The sequence below is a fragment of the Schistocerca americana genome, chromosome 9 (genome assembly GCF_021461395.2).
Source record: "Schistocerca americana isolate TAMUIC-IGC-003095 chromosome 9, iqSchAmer2.1, whole genome shotgun sequence".
Classification (NCBI taxonomy): domain Eukaryota; kingdom Metazoa; phylum Arthropoda; class Insecta; order Orthoptera; family Acrididae; genus Schistocerca; species Schistocerca americana.
Genome location: NC_060127.1, coordinates 155,367,970 through 155,392,299, shown reverse-complemented (window position 1 = coordinate 155,392,299; position 24,330 = coordinate 155,367,970). Strand labels below are relative to the sequence as shown.

At 42.5% G+C, this 24,330-nt stretch overlaps 1 protein-coding gene across 1 annotated transcript in view; it reads left to right on the top strand.

Annotated features, from left to right (window-relative positions):
- Positions 1–1,665: 1,665 nt before the first annotated feature.
- The window catches only part of LOC124551158 (mRNA decay activator protein ZFP36L1), a 177,799-nt gene continuing 155,134 nt past the window's right edge, over positions 1,666–24,330 (top strand). The window contains exon 1 of the mRNA XM_047126127.1: positions 1,666–2,144. Coding sequence (XP_046982083.1) covers positions 2,082–2,144 — 63 coding nt within the window. The 5' untranslated portion in view covers positions 1,666–2,081. The remainder of the gene's footprint in view (positions 2,145–24,330) is intronic.

Sequence of the window (24,330 nt, the reverse complement as noted above, 5' to 3'; positions counted from 1 at the left end):
TTGTGATGAGACTCAAGTTTTCTTTCAACTGTTTCATCTGAGACTGGAGGTCGGTAAAAGGAGCCAGTTATTACTTTATTCCGGTTGTCGAATATAACCTCTGCCCATACTAAGTCACAGGAACTATCTGCTTCAATGTCGCTTGTGAGTTGGAACACACATTACATTATTTTTGCTTAAGTTGTGCTTCTTGTTTCTGTTGTAGTGATGATCATTGCAATTACAGCTCTTCCCTCCAAAACCTAGGATGATTTCTCTGTGACCCTGTAAATACCAGAGCTAAACAATGTAGAACAAAAACATACAAGCATAGCATTGTGTATTACTTCATTCCCTTATTTATAAAATTTTAAAATTGTACGTCGACTTTAGATGACATGTCAATCACAGATGTTCTTATCGCTGTTTATGAACGTACTTTCAGTCATGTTTTGAAGATTGTCCCGCTACAGTTCATTAACTAACGTTTAGCCGCAAGGGATATCGGATTTTAGAGAGTAAATTATTATGGAGTATGTGGTTCTTCTTTTCGGACATTAACATACCCATTTCTTCTTTGCTTATTGTCTTTTGGGCATGCAATTGTAGTAATTAAAGTAGGCACAAATTCATTGATCGAAAAGAAATGATTAGCATACTTTCGCATTCTCTTTACATCGTTCCTTTCTTGTTGCAAGGAAGCTACCGTACAGACAGAGGGATCTGTAGTTATACTTGGCAGAACTAATTACATACTGACATAACTGTCGGTATTGCTTTCGTTTCCCAAAAGTAATAAATATGTAGATTTCGGAAAAGAAGCTCTGTATTTCACCAAGATGTCGAAGAAGAAGGTTCCTTATGTACTGGTTGTGTCGAGTAAAATGTGGAGACGGCGGTTTGAAAGTGGGCAGAAGAAGTGCGAGGAAGGGCGTCCCTTACCTGAGGGATCGCTACTCAAGCTACCTGGCGTGGCAGATGTCCGGCATTCGTGGCGTGAGGTAATGCTGCAAAAGAAGGGGTGGGAGAATTGTAGGGAAAGACCAAGGGATTAATACAGTAAGAAGGTTCAACAGGATGTAGGTTGCAATAGATATCCGACGATGAAGAGGAGGCTTACACTGGACAGAGTAGCGTAGAGAGCTGCATCAAACCGGATTGGAGACCACAAGACAAGACGCTTGTAATATGAAGTTTTAGGGAGTACATCGAGTCTCTTAGAATATTCGTTAATCAGTAACGAGTACATACGATCTGCAACAAGCCTAGCTGTGAGATCTTTAAAACGTCCTGACAAAGGGGAAAGAAAGGATGAGTGTCACTGTAATCGTGACCGTCGCCTTCTTCTTAGTTGCAGCGAACGTGTGAACGTGCTGTCCTGCCACAGAGCCGATTTCTCGCTACGCCACCTCCGTTCGCCCGTCTTCCCAGTCGCCGGAGGAAGTTTGCCGTAGCCGAGCGCAGCGCCCGTGCACCACGGCGCACGAAAGCAAAACAAGTCAACAGCGACGCACCAACAATGCCCTCCGACAGTCCTTGACTGCCGGGGTCGTGACGTCACGCCGCCGCTCCCTCCCCTGGCGCCCTTGCCCGCGCCGCGCCGCGCCGACTGGCTCCACCCCCTTTCGAGTGCGGCGGCGCGCGCATGCGCCGTGCGCCGCTCATGACGTCCTGGCGCGCGCTCCCTTGCGGCGTCAGTTGGGCGGTAAGAGAGTCGCCGAGTGCTAGCGTGCGAAGTCCGATCCTGCTCATCCTCGCAAGTGGCGAAGGCAACACAGAAAGTCGCTAGAGGCGCGCCGAGTGAGATTCCAAGTGCTGTTCCGTGGCGGACTCCCCCTCACCTGCTCACCCTCTCGCAAAAAGTGTCGATTCCGGCCTCGTAGCGTGCTGCGTTCCCGCGGTACGCGCAAGTGTTTATATTTTTTTACCCGGTGCACCGACACATCCTCCCATAGAACAGGGGTGTTTTTGTTTCCGTATTTTATTTTTTTTTTGTTTCCCACTTCACCCTCCCTCCCCCCTATTCCTCAGTTTTGTGAGTGCAGCTGGTTTTTTTTTTTCTACGATAGTCGTCCGTTCCGAGGGAATTATTTCGCTCCGCAATGTCTGCAGCAGTGATGAATGCCGGAGCAAGCGTCTTCGACTTTGGTGATTTCCATTATAAGGTGAGTACAGAGTTTCACAAACACTTTTCCCCTCCGCAAAGCTTCTTTTAATCCTTTTTTAGCCGGTGTTCAGTAGTTCCCGCCCAGTAACGATCCGGTGAGAGACAGCGCGCGTCGTTTTTAGAAAGGTGAAAGTTCGGACGCGCTGTGTGGGTAGCCCCGAGAGACAGAGAGAGCTGAAGTCAGTCTGAGAGAGAGTTTCTTGTCATAGTAACCTCTTCCCTCGCGCCGGCGAAGGATTCGTGGGAAGTGGAGCGAAAAAGAGTAAATACTTTCCCACCCCCGTCATTCTGGAAACTTATTGTTCGTTGCCGTGTTTCCAGGTTTGTTTGTTTTTTTTTTTTTTTTTTTTTTTTTTTTTTTTTTTTTGTTCGACAATGTCTTGCTGCTGGGTTGGTAATATGCTACCTTAGTTTCACATCCTACTCTCATCAGTTTTGTGTTTACGATGTTGCCAGATGCAATTTATAACTTCCAAATTGTATGTCGTGCTCTCCATCGTTTTCGGCGAAGAATCCTGTTTGTTGGTCCTTGGCTGATAGTTTGTGTTCGGGGAGAAAAAGTCTTGTGAACCGTGTCTATGCTAGATTCTAGCTCTAAAACTTGGCTGTAAACATGAATGGGCCTGAGAATTTCGCTAAGACTCAGTATAAGTGTAAACTGCCGAACTACTCTTTCCGAAGCAAATACTTTTTTCTATTGCGGAAACTGGTGTGAGTCCAGTGATAGCAATGTTAGTACTAGCTTGTAACACATTTTAGGAATATAAAATAGGAAGATGAGTTGTAAGTAAAACAGATGACAGGCAGAATTTGTTTCATTGGTGGGAAACAAGTAAAATGCTACCTCCATAAAGGAGTGTTTTGTAAACAATTGTATGAACCATCTTACAATATCAAGTGTGTATGACCCATGCCATATAAACGGGGATACTAAACGTGTACAGAGGGCAGCAAGTGTGTTCACATGTTTGACACGCGTTAAGCGTCACAAAGATGCTGAATAAATTTATTTGGCACACGCTTCGAGACTGACTCCGGTTGTCTCGCGAAGGCGTTATGCTACTGCATACTCGTCGCATCGTCCTGGTAGTTATCGCGAAGACAAAATTAGATTGATTAAATCGCACGTAGAGATATTAGTCAATCTCTCTGTCCACGGATAACAAGAAAAATGGAGTAGGAGCAATCCCAAATGTTACAATGGGAAGTCCCACCCCTCATTCACTTCATTAGTTTTCGGGATATGGAAGTACATAGGAAGATGTTAACGTTGATGTACGAAACTAGCAATAGACAATACGCAACCTGCGGCGGTGCATATGTACATTATGATAGGCGGTTCCCTCGTTTCTTGGTAGAATATTTTATACTTTAAGAATAAAAACACACGCAGTTTTTACTTTATGAATGAAAACACACACAACCCTAGTGTAATGTTCCCTTTTTGTTTCCTTCCGGAGAGCACGGTTTTGTGTTAAGTTCGTTGTTAGGCTATTCGCTTCTTGCAAGAAACTTGAAAGGACGTGTTTGCAGCTGCAAGAGTCTCGCCCGTATTTGCTAAGAGCATTGTTGTGGGTGTTCTTTGGAACAATCTTAGCCAAGTAGTAGTTACCCTGGATGAGTTTTGCGTTTTTTTCCCGATACCAGGTAGGCCAGTTAGGATGAAGTTTTCCAGCGGCTATTATATCATTGTTGGAAACGTCTTATAGCTGACTTACTATTGTAGGCAGTTGTGCCTTAGTTTTCGTCGTATCGTACCAGATAAATGAACGTTACTCCTTTGCTGCTGTCATTAAGACATGTTCCAGCTTGTGGACACATTGGCAGCTTGTGGACACATTGGCCACCTATTTCTCTTGCTTTTTAATGGAGTTGAGCCATCGTCTTGCCATGGGCTAGATTAAACATTTTTCCATAGTGTTTTGCGCCAGCTTGTTTAGGTTGGGTGATAAAGGTACTGCTTGAAAGATTTGTATGTTATGTTGTCATTCTATGGATAAGTTTTTCATGAAGGCTTTGAATGGTGGTTCAGTCCATGCTAATGACTTCTATACTTCCAGTAAAGAAGTTACATGGCAAAAATTTATAGCTAATCAAGCGCGACAGAAGCCAGCTTATCAAAGTGTTTGCGGAATGGTGCATCTTTTTTGAAGTAAACGTGCTGCAGCATCGAGGTGTAATGCTTATTTAGTGCCGTTCAATGACGTATTTAGCATTTTGCGAAAGAAAACCTTGTGCCTAGTAGGCACAGGCTGTGCAGCCTACAGCCTTTTTCGGGCAATAATTGCGCTTACAGCTGTAAGGAAGTTAATGAAGCGACTTTATTGTATAGCATTATTGGCCCTGAGGTCAGGTGCATCGCTTTTTACTTGGCGCCTATTATGCGTTTTGTCTGTCGACGAATATCAGATGAAATCATTAGTCCAACATAAACACCCAGTCTCCAAGCGGAGAAATTGGCCGAGCCATCCAACAATCGAACCCGGGACCTTGCGATGTGGAGCCTGCGACACCGACGACGAGCTGTGGACAACGAAGTTAATGAAAACTTTGATTCTTGCCTATTCAACATATTAATACTAATTTAATGCACCAGAAAGCATAATACTTAACTAATTTCCTGATGATAGTGCCGGAGGATTAACCATGTGTAGACCGGACGAAGCTAGTAGCAAGAAAAGTTTTTCCTTAAACATCTTGCAGCTTTTAAAAATTGCTCATTTACTTCGTCGCCACAGACAACAAAACGGTAATCCTGGTGTTGCAACTGCTGTTATTGTTTAGTCTGCAACCTTTCAGCGATGTAACTTCGGTAGGCGTAGGAGGGTTCGAACCAAGGTACCGTAGAATTAGGGCCCGTCTGGCTCAGTCATTTGGCCCAGCGTATGCCAACGTTGTCGGAAGAGTCTTGCTAGTGGTCCGATAGGAGTTTAAATCGAATAGTCCGCTGCCACACATTTACCAGCTCATAGCAGTTGTCATCAGATTGTTTGTAAATAAGGAAGTGGCAGTCTACTAGGTGTTCTGAGTGCATTGTGGGTAGCGAAACTGTGGATCGTTTCTTTGGTTTAGGAACTACAGAGATTTCTCAGAATGTTACAAATTTGTCTTGCTTTTGCCGTGGGCGTACGCGACGGCATCTCTTGGGCAACCTGTTGAGTTCGTGATCGCCGGAGATGAAAGTGTCAGAAAAGCTGCCTGGGGTCGTGGCTGAAATTTCGCTCCATCTGATCAACCTTTCGTAAAAGAGCGCAATCTCTGTCGCAGGTTCCTCTCATTTTGTGGTGTTTGCCGGCGAAGTCCTTAGATGCAGACGAGCAGTGGAATGCAAGGCGGGTAAAGAGGTGAAGGATGAAGTGTACATTTGGTGGCAGTACACTGCCTTCACCAATGTTTACCCGATTCCAACGCCAGAGGCGCAAACGACTTCGCTCTCTGAGGTTCACGACGCTACGAGAAAGACAGTCTAGGAGTTTTCAAGATGTCAAATCATGAAAACAGCAGAACTTGGGATAACTGGTAGGAAAGAGAACGATTGGTTGCATTACTTCAGTTACTCCTATACTCCAGCGTGGTTTGTTTTACTGAAGTGTCTACGATAGATAGTCCCCACTTGCACAGAAGCTAACTTTATGTTATTAATTATTAACTTGAGACTATCTACGAGCTCTCATAAAGAGTTCGGAGGTGCAAACGTCCTTTATTGTAGTGTTTAGGCTGCAGTCCTGTAGTAGATAGCCGGCCGGTTTGGCCGAGCGGTTCTAGGCGCTACAGTGTGGAACCGCGCGACCACTACGGTCGCAGATTCGAATCCTGCCTCGGGCATGGATGTGTGTGATGTCATAGGTTAGTTATGTGTAAGTAGTTCTAAGTTCTAGGGGGCTGGTGACCTCAGAAGTTAAGTCCCATAGTGCTCAGAGCCATTTGGACCATTTTTGCAGTAGATATCCGATTTAAAAAGAAAGTTCAACCGCATGTCTTTCAGCATTGAATATGCTCGTTAAACTTCTAATAATTTTTCTGTTTGTGCATTTTTAAGTAGTTCCGGTGAAGACAAATTATCATCTAATTTTGGTAGCTTCTGAATCTTCGGTATTTTTTCCTTCTAATTCTAAAGTTCTTCGCCATTTTGAACTGCGTTGTTTAAACGTTTTGGGCTCTATATTCGTGTTTGTATTGAGCGTGTTTCATTGCCGACGTTGTGCAGCTCATAATGTATTCTTCGCGGAAAGCAGCGCTACCTTTGGAGGGAAACGTCAGCGGGAAAATTGATAGAAAAATGTAGAGTGGCGAGTTTTTACGTAGATAATTTGGCTGTCCAAAATATTAATCATATGTAACAACGAGAGAGTGAGTTTCTACATATGAACATTTTTATTTATTTCCTTTATCGTACTTTACGTTTGTACTGCGAATGTTGTTAAAAGGACGCCCATAGCCAGTGGCAGAGGGGGGGGGGGGGAGGAGGCGCCACTGCCCCCTCCCACTACCACCTCTCAGTGCGGGAAAGCTTTAGTATAGGTAGGCTTTTCTCTTTGAAAAGAGTTATTGTATATTAACTTTATATTACGCAGATTTTTAACAGGGTCGGAACTGGGACTTTTTTATGGCTTTATGTCGCCATTCGTCCTCCAAAATATCAAAAGTACTCTACAGCCCTAGGTCTGGCACCCCCGCCCCCGACACAAATTATCGTGTGTGTGCACTTAGGTTTGACGTTTTTTTTAGCACTGTTCACGTCCAAGGCGTGCTACTTTTTTGTGATAGCTTGCAACGTCAGTGAGTTTGGTGTGTCACATTTATGTGATTGGTCTTCGTGTCTGCGCGTTCTTATCGTAATATCTCGACCGAGATCTTACCTAACGTGATTTGGAGCTAGTTCTAAACGACTTTGTATCCATAGTTACTGCTATACGTCAATGGAAATGCTTTGTACGAGATTGTGCACCACCCCACCACGGAAGTCAGAGCTTGTCTGGAATTATTTCAAAAGTAGACACAAGTTCTTGTGGTGCTATGTAGTGGATGTAAGGTCGTTTATAAAGCAAATGCTGTGTATCCACGAATATGGCCTAGCTGCCAGGAAACAAGTTCTAGAGTCAGAGGTAATTCATAAAGACCATGACGTTTCTGTGCCCGTACAACGTGATTTGAGGTTTAGCCTGGCGAATGCGCCCAACACTGCCTGAACAGCCCAATAGCGTTTCTATAGCCTCGTAACTTGTTTTTGTTCGGAGTCTGACTTAAAATCCGTGTAGTGACTATCATTTTTACAGGCATTTAAAGCGCCCTTTGTTCCTCTGCTAAATGCCATGCTACCGTGAGTCATATTCGACGCTAAACTCTAGTTCATCCTGTAGGTGAAGTGAAGTGACGAACCATTTCTAGTGAAACGCCGCGGCACTAAAACCGTCTGTCCGTTTGCGGGATTCGTTTCGTAATTCGTCCAGTGATTATCCCACATCGATACAGAGTTTAACAGAAATTTGTAGCGTAAATATAGACGTAGAATATACGGGAGATATGTTTTTATGAGCGTAGGACAGGTGGTAGATTGTGCCTTGGTGACGGGAACCATCCTGGAATTTACTGGAAATGATCTAGGAAAACCAAAATAATGAGATGTTGAGTCCAATAGGAGGGCAAGACATTACTATCGTCCATTATTGATCGACATTTGATCTTGGTACATGATTTTCTTTTTGTGAAAGCATTACATTATTACGCATTGTGATGTCATTGTTTCTATTATTAATCCCTAATCTTTCTTTTGTAATTAACATTTGTGTAGTATGCGTTAATTAGTGTGTGCCTTAGTCGCATTTTTAAGTACAGTTCAATAATTTTTTCACCTCCCCAGGATATTGATTATGCAGTTTTATTCCGTGGTAGAAAATACTGATTTGAGTTTTGTTTATTCCTTCTTGATAAATTAAAGTCGCAACATGCAAAATAAAAATTTAACCCTGTACGGTTTGTTTCCACCTTACATGCATACTAATCTTATAACTATTGAGGTGGGCTTTCCAGTGTAACCTCAGTGATCATCTGATTTTGGATTGTTGCCGTGTTACGACATTTATAACCGACAATTCGCTTCCATTCAGTACGGTAGAGGAGGCCATTGTCGTATATTGTAAACAGTAATCTGCCGCTGCAGTTTAGTGCATATATGACTAGTGGTGGACCAACGAACATGTCTACAGACTGACATATGGATATGTGCGCTCCCGCTATGTAACAGCCCCTCCAGTGTATTGATAGTAAGACGACGACATACATATGTGTCGGCTCTAGGTTGACATGGCCTAATAGCTACAACATCTTTACTTTATAATGGCCTAAGGCCTAAATTGCAATTGTGAAATAAACTGTTAGTCACAGGCGTAAACATGTCGTTTATGAAATCAGTTGGTTTGCTCATTAGTATTTGTGATATCCAGTACGCCTTCCCCTCCTCATACAGGAGTGATATTCTATAATCGTGTTAAATGAGTCCTATTTCATTCGGAGGTAGAGCAGAGAGGTGGTTTCAGTGCCACATGTATGCAGTGATATCACATTCGTCTGTTACGGAAGACGAGACGCGAACAACTGATAAAGCTCTGCTGTGTGGCGAAGCACAACGGGTGGGCAAATGAAATACAGGTACGCGATTCCCCTCATTGTCTTTGTTTCTTGCTATCTTAAGAACTTATCTGGTAATCGTTCTTGGTTTTTTGATAGTTTGATAATAAGCCAAATGAGAGGTGAGCTTTTGTTTAGAATTTAGCTGTCCGAAGTAGTTAACGTTCTTACAATTCTGTTGAAGGCTTTGATCGCACTTCCTCTATATTGGCGACGCAATCGCTATTTTTTATTTGCTAGTACGTAGGAGCTAGAACTATTATTTATTGAGCGAAAGACTGGATTACGATCTCGCCTTCGTTTCGCAAGTACAGAGAATATAAGAATGTTTTACCGCTATCGTTTCTACGAGTGTTTCGAATTTTTGTGGTTGTATGTAGTCGGAAGGTTTTGGCGTAACTCCCCCTCCCCCCCAACCTCCATTCCACCGTCTGCCCAGTTAATGTAAGAGAAAGGTTGGTTTAGACAGTACGGTGCTGGACTAGGGTTGGTCGTTCTGGATGTACTCACACACACTTCTGTACGGACTTCAGCCAAAGATATCGGAGGTTCTTCTATTACCTCGCATTCCCAAAAAAGGAGGGGGGGGGGGTACTGTGTGCTCATCTTTGGAAAATTTTGTAATCTAGTGAATTACTGTATACTTCAAAATTTTGAATATGTACTTACTGTTTTTAATTCATTCCTCCACCAGATTCCAGATGTAATTTTAAATTTTCGCGTAAACTTAACCCAAAAATGTCTCTGTAGCAGGCTTCACCTCCCCCAGTGAATGTTGTATGCAATATTTCCAGGTTCATTGCCTTACTTCCAGATCAGTATATCTATAAAAGTATCTGGGCTGTAATCGTGTGTCGATATTCGTGTGTGCTGTTTCTAGAAAAGGTTCTGTACGTTACTTGCATATTGGTATCTGTTCATACGTTGTTAACATAATTTAACAACAATTAACGACTTTCGTTTTAATTGTTTAGGGTGGGCATAAAGTAACCCCTCTTGGTAATGTGCGACCCCTTTCTGTGGTTTGCGACCAGTAACTTGGGACTTGCAGCATGACACACAACTGGTCATGATGAGTTGCCTTTTTCCGGGTTAAACCTAATGCTCCTGTTACCAGTGTGACAATGTCCGCCCCTGGTAGCTGAATGGTCAGCGCTGCTGAAAGTAAATCCTAAGGGCCCGGGATTGGGGAGAAGAGAAGTTTGTGGCACAACTTGACTGGAATAAGGGATCGGTTGGTAGGACATGTTCTGAGGCATCAAGGGACCACCAGTTTAGTATTGGAGGGCAGCTTGGAGGGTAAAAATCGTAGAGGGAGACAAAGATGAATACACTAAGCAGATTCAGAAGGATGTAGGCTGCAGTAGCTACTGGGAGATGAAGAAGCTTGCACATGACAGAGTAGCATGGAGAGCTGCATCAGACCAGTCTCAGGACTGAAGACCTCAACAACAACAAGGGCCCGGGTTCTATTCCCGGCTGGGTCGGAGATTTTCTCCGCTCATGGACTGGGCGTTGTGTTGTTCTAATCATCATTTCATCCCCATCGACGCGGAAGTGGTGTCAAATCGAAAGACTTGCACCCGGCGAACGGTCTACCCGACGGGAGGTCCTAGTCACACGACGTTTATTTTATTAATGTGAGAATAAATTGAACTGTGGCTGAAATATTAGGTGTTCTGAAATCAGTTTTGTGTAGGCTCTTCATGTAGTAAGAACGCAACCACATTCGTTTCGTAATACTCGCAAACCTGTAATAAAGTGGGCTTATGCGCCCCCTCTTCCCACAAAAGAAACTTTTATCCAGCTACACCAGGCAGACATACTAACCCAGTTGATAGAAAAACATTTTTGAAAAGGAGGAAATTAGCATGAAACACGAATTTAAGTGTTGGGATGTATTTTCTGGAAGTGCGTTATTTGTATGGAGTGTAGTCTTGTACGGTTTTGCGAGAGAGAGTTGTGAACTCTAAAGCAGTTCAGGTAAGAAGAAAGTCGACATTTGAAATGTTGTGCTACATGTAAAGTGCTCAGGAAGAAGTGAATAGATCAAGTAATTCATTATTTGCTGAATTACATTGGGGAAAACAGAAACTAATTGTAGTTTTCTGCTTTTAGAAGTGACTAGTGGATAGGTGTAGCTAAATCTACTAGGAATAGACCTATATGAATCGTAATTCGTATTTGTGTATTGCTTCTTTATTAAGATCACGAAGCCTGCAACGAATTCAGAGCAAACTACACTAGAATGTTAGGTAGAACTTACAGATGTTTACTTAGCGTGAATAGGGTGACACAGAAAAACGAATATTTCCACAATCCAATAAAACTAGAAGTGCTGAAGGGAAGAAATCGCATCCACAGTAATTGAAACCTTACAACTTTTCTGTTTATGTAACATTGATGGCATTTATCGTTTTTTAAAACTACCACAAAATGGCTCGCCGGAATTAACTCGGCGATCATATCCACCTGAACGTATATTAAGGCTTCACGGTAAATGACAGCCAAAACAGTTGCAGGGTAAAGACTCATTAAAATTCTTGACCACGGTTTCGGTATATATAAATATACCTTCATTAGAAGTAAAATACTTTGTCCTAGTGTCAAGCAGATGAAGCTTGCGTTATTTTGGCTGTCATCATGTACCGTGAAGAATTTCAATAGTTGCTGTTTCAGCCATGTTTAAAATCTTGGTGTATAAAGGCGTAACGATACAAATGTAAAAGACATTAGTGTAATGATTACATGAATGAACATGGAATTAGAAATAGCAAGCTGAAGGTATTTCTCATTATACTTAGTTTTCACGAGTAGCATTCATTTACGAAAAGTAATGCCGCCGAATATTTTTATGTGAAAACTAGTAATGTTTTGTAAATAAAATAAACTTATTAGCATTCTATATTAACACCCTTCATGTCTGCGTATTTATTTCGCCACATAGCCTGGTGACGATACGCATTCCTCCCAACGAGAGACAATTAGTTTAAAATGGGAGGCATTACTTTTTCAGCAGAACCTCGAGGTTTCAATTTTGGTAGGAATCTATTCTCAGTACGAAAGTAAGGCAAAATAATATTTTATTACATTTGAATAATTATGAATTAAACTTCAATTATCTAGCTCTTTTAATTTCTATACGTGTAGTGAAACATTAATTGTAGTGAAACATTAATCAGATTTGCGTAGTGTTTCTACTTTATTTTGGAATTAATGTAACTATAGAAAATATGACGGAATTTAGCAAATATTATGACGGCTAGCTATTAACATAAATCGATATTTTTAAATGCGCACATTTTGGGTTAGACTGTACCATGATAGTAATTGATGTTGAATGGAGCAACAAGTGTACTGTCATCCACAAGTTCGAAGAGGTAAACGTGTGTGTTGTATCAAGATTCGAGGGTAACCCAGGACACTGTGTAGTGGAGACACGCTATTTCAGAACGTAATTTTTGGGAGGTTCTTGACCAAAAACGAAACGAACATCTAAATATGAAAATAAGACTAAAATATCGTCAGTGGTCACCAGCTTCTTTCTCTGTCTTAATACATGACATATTAACTGTCAAATTTTGTAAACAAAGATAATATCTAGAAACTTTTAGTGCATGGGTAAATATAGCAAAAACAAATGTTCAAATGTGTGTGAATTCTTAAGGGACCAAACTGCTGAGTTCATCGGTGCCTAGACGTACCCGCTACTTAAACTAACGTAAAGTAACTTATGCTAAGAGCAACACACACGCCCATGCCCGATGGAGGACTCGAACCTCCGGCGGGAGGGACCGCAGAATCCGTGACATGGCGCCTCAAACAACGCGGCTGTAACAACATAAACATCTTAAAGCACGAAGGATATACATAGAAAAACAACAGATGTTTGGTCGAGTTCAGGAATACATCATTCGAATAAATATTTCAAGCGTACATCCAAATCCTTCTGTCAAGTTCATGTGGCTAAAATTTCGTCCTGTTTTGTATAATCAGGTGACCTTTTGAAAAGGTTAATTGTAATAATCATGTTGCCAATAGCGATAAAATTGTCCATAAATAACAATTTTGGCTAGTATTCAGAGGCAGAGGATGAACGGACTGCGAGAAAGAGAGCAAAGTTTCGGATATGCTAGAGCTGTGCGTTTGGGAAACGACAAAGAAAGGAGGCGGCGACTGTTGGAGCTATTGTTTATTTTCACATTTAGGTATAAATTCAATTTTTAGTAGTCAACCTCGCCGTAACTGTTATGAGCTAGTGTTTTTTTTTTTAGACAGTGCGACAGATTACTCCAGAGTTGTCACACAACACACACTTCACGCACTAACACGTGTAAATCCTCCCGGCGGATTACGCGTTACGGATATAAACAAACAGTGCAAAGCATCCCAGATACGCTCAGTACTGTTCATGTCTGGGGAGTGCGGTGGGCAGCGGAAGTGTGCACAATGGACAAGAATGGAGATGTGACCAGACAGGACGCTTACGTACACGTCGTATCTAGACGTGTCAGGGGACCCATATTGGTCAAACTGCGCACGCCCCAAACCATCACAGAGCCCCCACCACCGTGCACGTCCATCCGCTCGATAAAATTTGGGACTATACTCTTCCGACCAGGCAGTATGTTTCCAGTTATCAACAGTCCAATGTCGGTATTGACGGACGCAGGCGAGGGGTAAATCCTTGTGTCGTGCAGTCATCAAGGGTACACGTGTGGGCTCCGAAAGTCCATATCGATACTGTGTTCCGTCGAATGATTCGCACGCTGATATTAAATGATGGTCAAGAACTGAAATCTGCAGCAATTTACCGAAGTGTTGCGCTTCTGTCACGTCGAACGATTCTCTTACGCCGTCATTGGTCCCGCCCTTGCAGGGTCTTTTTTCGGCCGCAGCGATGTCGGAGATTTGATGTTTTACCGGCTTCCTGATATTCAGGGTTCACTCGTGAAATGGTCGTACGGGAAAGTCCGCATTTCAACGTGACCTCGGAGAAGCTTTGTCCCATCCCTCGTGCGCAGACCGTACCACCACGTTCAAACTCACTCGAATCCGGATAACCTGCCATTGTAGCAATAGTAACCGATTTAACAACTGCGCCAGACGTCTTATATAGGCCTCGCTGGTCGCAGTGCCGTATCTCTGTATTTGGAATACGCATGTCTATACGAGTTTATTTTGCGATTTTTGTTGTTGGGAATCCCATACTGATCATACTTGTGCAGAAAGGAGTGCAGTATCCTGCTGTATCCATTTTCAGTAAGCTACCACAAGAACTCAAAAATCTTAGCAGTAGTCCAAACTCTTTTAAGTCCAAACTGAAGAGTTTCCTCATGGCTCACTCCTATTGTGTCGAGGAGCTCCTGGAAGAGCTGAAAAATTTAGCAAATTCCAGTGTTACATTGTTGATTTTCTTTATTTAAACTTACGAATAGTCGCCTGAATATGTTCCTTATATTTCATTTTATCTGTTTCTACTATCGTGTTATAATTTCATGTATTGACTCGTTGCATGACCATGAAGACTTCTCCTTAATTTGGTCCCACGGAACAATAAATAAATAAATGGGAAAATGGACTTGAATTTGCGCCATACAGATAGGGAATTGTAGTTCAAACGTTTACATGTTAATAGTTGCTGTCGCCATGTGAGTGGATGGGGGAACTATACATGCTGCTGCTGGTGATGAATATTCAGACGGCTTCGTGTTACTAAGGGTAGTGTCCGGGCTTTCGCGAAGAATTGGGAGCGTCAAATGGGTTGTTTCTCAGGCGGCATCCCCGTGTGACATTAGCGCCATTGTACGTCGGCGTGCCTGTGAAAGTCAGGACACAATGGGCTGCCTTGTCGGCAATACGATTCTCCTCCTTAAGCTGTGCTGCTCGTCGCCGGCACGAAGCACCGCGCAAATCCACCTCGCCGCCGTGTCATCAGTTCGCCCTCCCCCCCTTGAACTTTCAGCAGAGTCGCTACAGAACAAAGCACTCCCACCCACTCACTCTGGTGCTTACGCGACGTTCGTAATGCTGTGCACTCTTCCGAATTAGGCCCCAGCCGCGAAATCGCGCCTTTGCTGAAACGAATGTGGTGTTCCCGAAACCGCGCACAGAATACCAAAATACAATAGTGCGCTTTTATGTACAACCCCGCACTTTGTCCGACTCGCTCGTGTTTCCGCCAAAAAAAAAATCCTCTGAAGCGTTGAACCAGCTGTCGTCGTACGATAGTAAAATAATGCTTATTATTTGTAGTGTTTCATTAACCCATTTCGGACAATTTTTTTCCTTAACTGAACAATCTTCTTCTGGATAATCTTGGTCTTCATCCAAAAGTAGTATTCTGCAGCAGAGTACATACACATATTCCATTTAAATTAGGTATTTATTCGTACATAGATGGGAAATGTGTACAAATTGATTAACAAAATTAAAATTGTTTTCCATCAATAATTTTAATTGCATGGGGGTGGAGGTGGGTTGGGGTGCAACATTACACTTCAAGCATTTGATAGTTGAAATTTCTTTGCACTGTCCACATCGTGTCTGCTTGTCCTTTTGTGGTTGTTGCTGTTGCTGCTAATACGTAGACATGAAGGTGTAGAAGTTAATAATGCTTGTTTTATTTTAAAAGCAGGTGTTGACAGATTTGAAAATTACCGAACTATCAGTTTAATAAGTCACAGCTGCAAAATACTAACGCGAATTCTTTACAGACGAATGGAAAAACTGGTAGTAGCCGACCTCGGGGATGATCAGTTTGGATTCCGTAGTAATATTGGAACACGTGAGGCAATACTGACCTTACGACTTATCTTAGAAGAAAGATTGAGGAAAGGCAAACCTACGTTTCTAGCATTTGTAGACTTACAGAAAGCTTTTGACAATGTTGACGGGAATAGTCTCTTTCACATTCTGAAGGTGGCAGGGGTAAAATACAGGGAGCGAAAGGCTATTTACAATTTGTACAGAAACCAGGTGGCAGTTATAAGAGTCGAGGGGCATGAAAGGGAAGCAGTGGTTGCGAAGGGAGTGAGACAGGTTTGTACTAAAGGAGTTTCGTTATTTGGGGAGCAAAATAACTGATGATGTTGAAGTAGAGAGGATATAAAATGTAGACTGGCAATGGCAAGGAAAGCGTTTCTGAAGAAGAGAAAATTTGTTAACATCGAGTATAGATTTAAGTGTCAGGAAGTCGTATCTGAAATTTATATGGAGTGTAGCCATGTATGGACGTGAAACATGGACGATAAATAGTTTGGAAAAGAAGACAATAGAAGCTTTCGAAATGTGGTGCTACAGATGAATGCTGAAAATTAGATGGGTAAATCACATAACTAATGATCACCAGTTTGGTACTGGAGGGCAGCGTGGAGGGTAAAAATGGTAGAGGGAGACAGAGATGAATGCACTAAGCAGATTCAGAAGGATGTAGGCTGCAGTAGGTACTGGGAGATGAAGCAGCTTGCACAGGAGAGAGTAACATGGAGAGCTGCATCAAACCAGTCTCAGGACTGAAGACCACAACAACAAAAACAACGGTTATTACACAAATCCGGAGGCATGACTTTCCAGCAAGCCCTCATAATTAAACATTCTCACTTTCCAGTTTCGTTACGAATGATAAAGTATTGTCTAAGAAGAGGGAGTGTTTTCTTTCTTTACATTGATGATAGGCAGCCGTTCGAAACTACAGTGATATAAATTCTCTGAATGCGAATAACAGGCTGCATTAGTTGCAGGTATTCTACCTGTCGGTGACGTGTGAAAATTTCTGCCGGACCGGGACTCGAATGTGTAATTTTGGGTCGATCCAGGAGGCGTGCACGGATAGCCCAATGGTACGACGCCCACTCAAAATAAGCTGAAAGTCGGGGTTTGAGTCCCAGTCCAGGACAAGTTTTCGAAAGTCACCAACAGGTGACCTAAGGCAGCCAACGCAAAGGCATTCGCATTTAGCGAATTATTTCGATCTCAGTTACATTTGCTATATTCTATAATTTTCCTACACGTAGTTACTTGCTATGTTAACAAATTTCTCCTCTTGAAATGGTTTCGTAGCTATTTCACCTATATTGCTTCGTTTTATATCCGATCTACTTCGGTTATCGCCAGTTATTTTGCTGGCCACACAGCAAAAACTCACCTGTTACTCTGCGTCGTATCCTGATCAGATTCCTCCAGTATCGCATAATGCAACTGCCCTCCATCCCACTGTCTCAGTTCTCTTTTTATTGATATTCGTCTTACAGCCTATCATTTTCTTTCATCGATCCCAAAATTGATTCTGATGCATTTGAGCATTGTCATGTAGTGACGGATATTTTTCCTCTCTCTGGAGTGATTTTTGCACTGTAAACGCATTTTGTCGTGGAGGTTTTACTTAGCTGGCAGTTCTTAGCACAAGGGCCGCAACCACCGCGTATCGTGTTACGCGCTTCGGACGCTCGAGAATCTTGTTCACTCTCCCAGCCAAAACTGGCTGGTAGCCTAGATCCGCCGTGGCAGAATCTCGTGTTTCGCGAAACTTACGCAGCGACTTCGCCACCTACGCGGGTGACTGGTCCGAAATGGAGGCTACAAGTCCCGTGTCGGCGGCTAGCATATATTAGCAGCATACCGAATCTGATCTATAAACTGCGTGCTAGCAGGGAACTGTACTGTCAGGTTACGAACCCAAAGGTCTCGGGTTCGAATCTTCGTTAGCACGAGGTAAATTTGTGGTCCGCAAGCCATCTTACGGCTTATTGTAGAGGAAACTTAATGCGCTACGTTCACTACCCATCTTTCGCGTTCCACGCGCGAATAGAGAGTCTTAAGAATTACTGTTGGAAAGTCTTTGTGTAAGTTTTTGAATCTACACTGCCTTGGGAAGGAAAAAAAAAGGAACACCCCGAAGACATTGTCGTACGTCAATGTAATGTCGTACAGGTACACAACAATGTACATCGAGGCGCCAAAGAAACTGGTGTACGCTTGGGTATTCAAATACAGAGATACGTAAACAGGCAGCATACGGCACTGCTGTCGGCAACGCCTATGTAAGACAACAAGTGTCTGGCGCAGTTGTTAGGTAGCTTGCTGCTGCTATAATGGCAGGTTATCGAGATCTAAGTGAGTTTGAACGTGGTGTTACGGACTGCGCACGAGCAATGGGACACACAGTCTCCGAGGTAGAGATGAAGTGTGGATTTTCGCGTACGACCATTTCACGAGTGTACCGTGAATATCAGGAATCCGGAAAAACATTAGATCTCCCACATCGCTGTGGCCGGAAAATGACCCTGCAAGAACGGCACCAACGGTGACTGAAGAGAAGAGTGCAACCCTTCCGCAAATTGTTGCGGATTTCAATGCTGGGCCACCAACAGGTGAAGCGTACGAACCAGCCAAAGAAACATCATCGACATGGGCTGTCGGAGCAGAAGGCCCACTCGTGTACCCTCGATGACCACACAACACAAAACTCGCCTGGACTGTTGGTGACTAAACATGTTACCTGGTAAGATGAGTCTCGTTTCAAATTGCATCGAGCTGAAGGACGTGAACGGGTATGGAGACAACCTCCTGAAGCCATCGACCCTGCCTGTCAGCAAAGGACTGTTCAAGCTGGTGGAGGCTCTGTAACAGTGTGAGGTATGTGCAGCTGCAGTGATACGGGACCCCTGATACGTCTAGATACGATTCCGACAGGTGACACGTACGTAAACATCCTGCCTGGCCGCCTCAGCTCCGTTCATGTCCATTGTGCTTTCTGACGGACTTCGGCAATTCCAGCATGGCAGTGCGACACCCCATGTGTCAAGAATTGCTTCAGAGTGGCTTCAGGTACATTCTTCCGAGTTTAACCACTTCCGCTGGCCACCATACTGACATGAACATATTGACCTACGGATTCTTGGAAATCCCTGCAGGATTCATGGTGTCAATTCCCTCCAGTACTACTTCAGACATTGGTCGAGTCCATTCCATGTCGTGTTGTGGCACTTGTGCCCGGTCGCGGGGAGCCCTACACGATATTAGGCAGGTGCACCAGTTTCTGAGCAAGGACCTCTTCAGTCCAGCCCAATGTTAATATGATGTTCCTACTCTTATTTCGTTCAGTATTTGTTGTGGTCTTCAGTCCAGAGGCTGGTTTGATGCAGCTCTCCATGCTACTCTATCCTGTACAAGCTTCTTCATCTCCCAGTACCTACTGCAACCTACATCCTTCTGAATCTGCTTAGTGTATTCATATCTTGGTCTCCCTCTACGATTTTTACACTCCACGCTGCCCTCCAATACTAAATTCGTGATCGCTCGTTGCCTCAGAACACGCCTCACCAACCGATCCCTTACCGAGCGAGGTGGCGCAGTGGTTAGCACACGGGATTCGCATTGGACAGGACGACTGTTCAATCCCGCGTCCGGCCATCCTGATTTAGGATTTCCCTAAGTTGCTCCAGGCAAATGCCGGGATGGTTCTTTTGAAAGGGCACGGCCGATTTTCTTCCCTAATCCGATGTGACCGATAACCTCGCTGTTTGGTCTCTTCCCCCAAACAATCAAACCCAACCGATCCCATCCCTTCTTCATGTTGTGGCACAAACTCCTCCCCAATTCTATTCAATACTTCCTCATTAATTATGTGATCTACCCATCTGATCTTCAGCATTCTTCTGTAGCATCACATTTCAAAAGCTTCTATTCTCTTCTTGTCTAAACTATTTATCGTCCATGTTTCACTTCCATACATGGCTACACCCCATACAGATACTTTCAGAAAAGACTTCCTGACAAATCTATTCTGGAAGTTCACTAATTTCTGTTCTTCAGTAACTCTTTCCTTGCCATGAGTTATATTGCTCTCCAAATAGGAAAACTCCTTTACTTCTTTAAGTTCTCATTTCCTAATCTAATTCCCTCTGCATGACCTGACTTAATTCAACTACATTCCATTAGCCTCGTTTTGCTTTTGTTGTTAATCTTATGTCCTCCTCTCAAGAGACAGTCCATTCCGTTCAACTGATCTTCCAGGTCCTTTGCTGTCTCTTGCAGAATTATGTCATCGGCAAATCTCAAATTTATTTCTTCTCCATTCCTACTGCAAATTTTTCTTTTGTTTCCGTTACTGCTTGCTCAATGTAGAGATTGAATAACATCGGGGATAGGCTATAACCACTGCTTCCCTTTCATGTTCCTCGACTATTATAACTGCCATCTGGTTTCTATACAAACTGTAAATAGCTTTTCGCTCCCTGTATTTGACCCCTGCCACCTTCAGAATTTGAAAACGAGTATTTCAGTCAACATTGACAAAGGCTTTCTCTAAGCCTGCAAATGCTAGAAACATAGATTTGCCGTTCCTTAATCTATCCACTGAGATAAGTCGTACCGTCAGTATTGCCTTACGTGTACCAACATCTCTACACAAACCAATCTGATATTCTCCAAGGTCAGGTACTAACAGTTCTTCCTTTCGTCTGTAAAGAATTCGTGTTAGTATTTTAAGGCCGTGGCTGATAGTTCGGCAATTTTCACATCTGTCAACACCTGCTTTGTTAGGGATTGGAATTATATTCTTCTTGAAGTCTGAGGGTATTTCGCCTGTCTCATACATCTTGCTCACCAGATGGTAGAGTTTTGTCAGGACTGGCTCTCCCATGGCTGTCAGTAGTTCTAATGGAATGTTGTCTACTCCCGGGGCCTTGTTTCGACTTAAGCCTTTCAGTGCTCTGTCAAATTCTTCACGCAGTATCGTATCTCCCATTTCATCTTCAACTGCGTCCTCTTCTATTTCCGTAATATTGTCCTCAAGTATATCGCCTTGTTCATTATGTAACTGTATCGAAAGCCTTCCAGATGCCAAGGAACCAGGCATCTCTCTCTCTCTCTCTCTCTCTCTCTATATATATATATATATATATATATATATGTGTGTGTGTGTGTGTGTGTGTGTGTGTGTGTGTAAACGTGTAAAAAATTTTGAAAGTGATAGACAAAATTTTCAGGCTCTTAAAGCGCATCTGCATAAAGCACTTGAAATTTGTAAAAAATTTCAATTTTTCTTCTTAAGCACACGTCATGTCTGAATAACGCGGACCGAATGACTCGACATTGAAGTACCCAATTACAAGAAGCTACCGGTTGTAACACTGCGACATCCAGTGTAGCCTCTATGAACTTACAAAGAAATAGGCACTTTTCTGCGGCCAGTTAAAAGTATCATTACATTAAATTTTCTATCACTGCCTGGCTGGAAATTAACGTCAGTAGTAAAAGGGGAGAAAAAAGTTTACAGCTTCGAGAAAAGAAAGGCAGACACGGCGTGGACTGCCTGCGCAGCTGTTTTCCAGTGGCGACGGGCTGCACAGGCAAGGTTAACCCGCTGAGAACTTTCTCCTTGGCGGGAAAGTGGCGGAGTGTTCCGTTTTGTGGGGCAGTGCTCAGCTCGCACTTTCGAGCCGCCATCGCCCACTGCCGGAGATGCCCGAAGTCTGTCTCGTGGGCAGATCGGCCGTGTCCGCCTGTCTTCGGGCCCTGCTACGAACTGTAGCCGTTAAAGCGTGACAGATGACTTTCGAGCTTCCATTCTTGGCGTTCGTTTTAAGAAAGAAATGACCGATTACACACGCGAGTGCAGTTATTGCTACTGTGGAAATGAGTCAAGACTTGTTTGCGAGCTTTTAATTCATTCCATGACCATTAAGCACCAAATGTTCCAGATTGAACGGATACGTATAATCAAGCTGATTGAACAACGTGTCTGGTATTGCTATGGCTGCACAATTTAAGGTAACTTTCTATTCTGTGAGTTTTAGAGCATTAATTTCATCTAAAATTTCTGAATGAAAGTCGTTCACCTGTATAAAGCCAAAAATCCCATAACTGAAAATTGCATTCTATTCTGAAGTGACAGATCAGCAAGAACTACAAACCGTGAAGATTTTTTTTTTTTTTTTTAAATAGAGGGCTTTAGCTTACATTATGGCCTAGTTTAACATACAGAAAGTACCCTGACAACAGCACTTTTATTATTGCTCATTTTAGCTCTGCCAATTTAGAGCTGTTACTCCGTATAGCATTTAATTTGAAGTAAGTATCGTTACAAACCGAAATTTTTTTGTCCCTTCATATGGGAAATTAATGTGTAATATGCCATCTACTTAACAAAAAAATTTTTTGAGTATCAGGTGATAGTGTCTCCGTTTAGAATGGCAACAACAGTATGTGGTTTTGACGTTGCAAACAGAATTACTCATGAAGAGCTGCAAAGACGGTAATGCTCTTCAGTCCGTCTCATTACTTTTATTCATATTTACTTCTTAAATTTGATATTTAGCACTACACCTTTCGGCAAAATTAAATATTGACCTTATTTTGATAACAAAAGTATTTCTGAGGATATAGATGGTAGTACATTTAATATAAATCCGAATATTTTTAAGCATAGACTAGTCCACATTGCCTTTTATATTTTTCTTTTTGCATGTTACTAAGTGATAAAGTATTTTGTGGTTTGAAGTGTTTATGGAAAATAATTCCTTAACTAACGCAGTTTCAGACTAGATGTTTTTCACGATGGATAAACTTTACTGTAGTTGCGCCATTGGGTATTCGTAACATGAAATTCGTAACTTTTTGTCGTCCTTCGATCCTTCAGGATTCCATGCAGCTCTATCTTAACAGGAAGCAGTAGTTTAGCGTCCGAAAACCTCAAATCACACACACACACACACAGGAAGCAGTAAAAGCGGGCGGTCTCAATTTTCTATAGCACTCAGCCTGAGCAAATATAGGTGTTAGGCTCTATTTATTTCTCATCCCTACGGACCTCTGTTACTTGAGCATTATTTTACTGTCAAGCAAGAAAATTATTAAACCAAAAGAAGGCTAGACGCATCAAACTTCCTTGGACAGGCAGTATTCGAATATGCCGTCTCGTTTAATGTGCACAAATGAGCGACCTCATTCCGGCCTATTACGCTGCTAGGAGGAAATTTGGCTGCAGTGGCGACCTTCCGACCCGGAGTAAAGAGCCATTAAAACAGCTATTCATTGCGACTGAAGAAATGTGGCAAACCAGCGCCAGTTCTTTCTGAACAAATGCGCAGCGATAACGCCTGCTATCTCATACCAAAGAATATGACAAGCAAAGAAGTGCTCATGACAGTCAAATAAGAAAAAAAATTGTGAGATAGGAAACTTGGCGGAAAACTTTAACATAGTATTGTGTTTGCATTAGTCCATTGGTGAAAGGCAAGACCACAAATGATGACTTGGCGCGTAACATTTAAGTGGGAGTACGGGAACAGAGGAAATAAGGTATCGTATGGAATTTCTCATCTTAGAGAAAAGTCGAATAAAATAGATTACGTGGAATCCTTAGCGGTGTAGCCTATATGCCAGATTATTGGAACAAAGCGTGTTACAAACTGAAATTTTAATGCCTTAAAATTTTCCATTGATGTTTTCACGTATAGAGATATTCCTATATCATGCGTAAAACTTTCTAGGTCCGGTAAGACCGTCGACAGATTTCTAATAAAAACTAGTAATCGATACAGCTGTATTAAATGAAAGTAATGGGCTCTGTGATGGAATTTTACGCACAAGAAGTAAAAATTTTCAACATTGTTACGTTTAAAAGGAAGGCCAAGTAAAAGTGCTAGTGTCAAAAATATTGAAGGTGTTTCCAGCTATAGATGTTCGCCCGCAAGTAAGTTTCGTGGTAAATTCAGTCCTTAACTTTAAAATTTGAAGCTGGTAGGTTTACACCATAAAATACAAATTTTGTCATTTAACTGTTTTCAACTACATTGCTGTTGCTTGTATCGCTGTTACGGAATAGTGAAGTCATATGCCCTTTTCCAAAATCTGGATAAGAGACATGTGTACGTGCGTATTACCAAGTAATGGCTCTTTTTAATGACTATCTTTCCGTAGCTCGCCCTCCATCGTAATGCTACATCCATTTTGTTATTTCAGCAATTTAAGCAAACAGTTGATAACTTCTTTAGGTCTGGTTCATACCAACTGGCCAAGCTGTATTCTGGCAGCCTGTAAGGTTGATTGGAATTTGTAAGGTCGCCGTGAAATTAAATGAAAGGCTAATGCGATCAGGATTTGAGTCATTGTAATTACGTTTGCTTCCTAAAGTGGTCACACACGTAACGGCAGACGCGACAGACACGCATGATCAACACTTAAAGTGCACATCACCGTCTTTTGCGGAAGCATTCCGACTGCATGTGCACGTGTCTGAGCATATTCACAATGTGCAGGCTGCTTCGTAGCAGTACTATGCCAAGCGAGTGAAGCAAATTGAAATTGCTGCAAGAATTTCTTAGTGTTCACTATATCTAGCCTTGTTTCAGACGTGTTGAAATGAAAGCCTATTACGATAACACCACATCTCAATAAGACAACAAAAGATTTGGCACGCATTATACTTTGAACAAACTGCAAAGCAGTTTACTTACCACAGTAATGACATTATTAAAAAGGAGAAAGCTGAAGGTGTTTATTAATATGGAGTACGAAGGATGGTTTATTGATAACCGTGTTTATAAATGCAG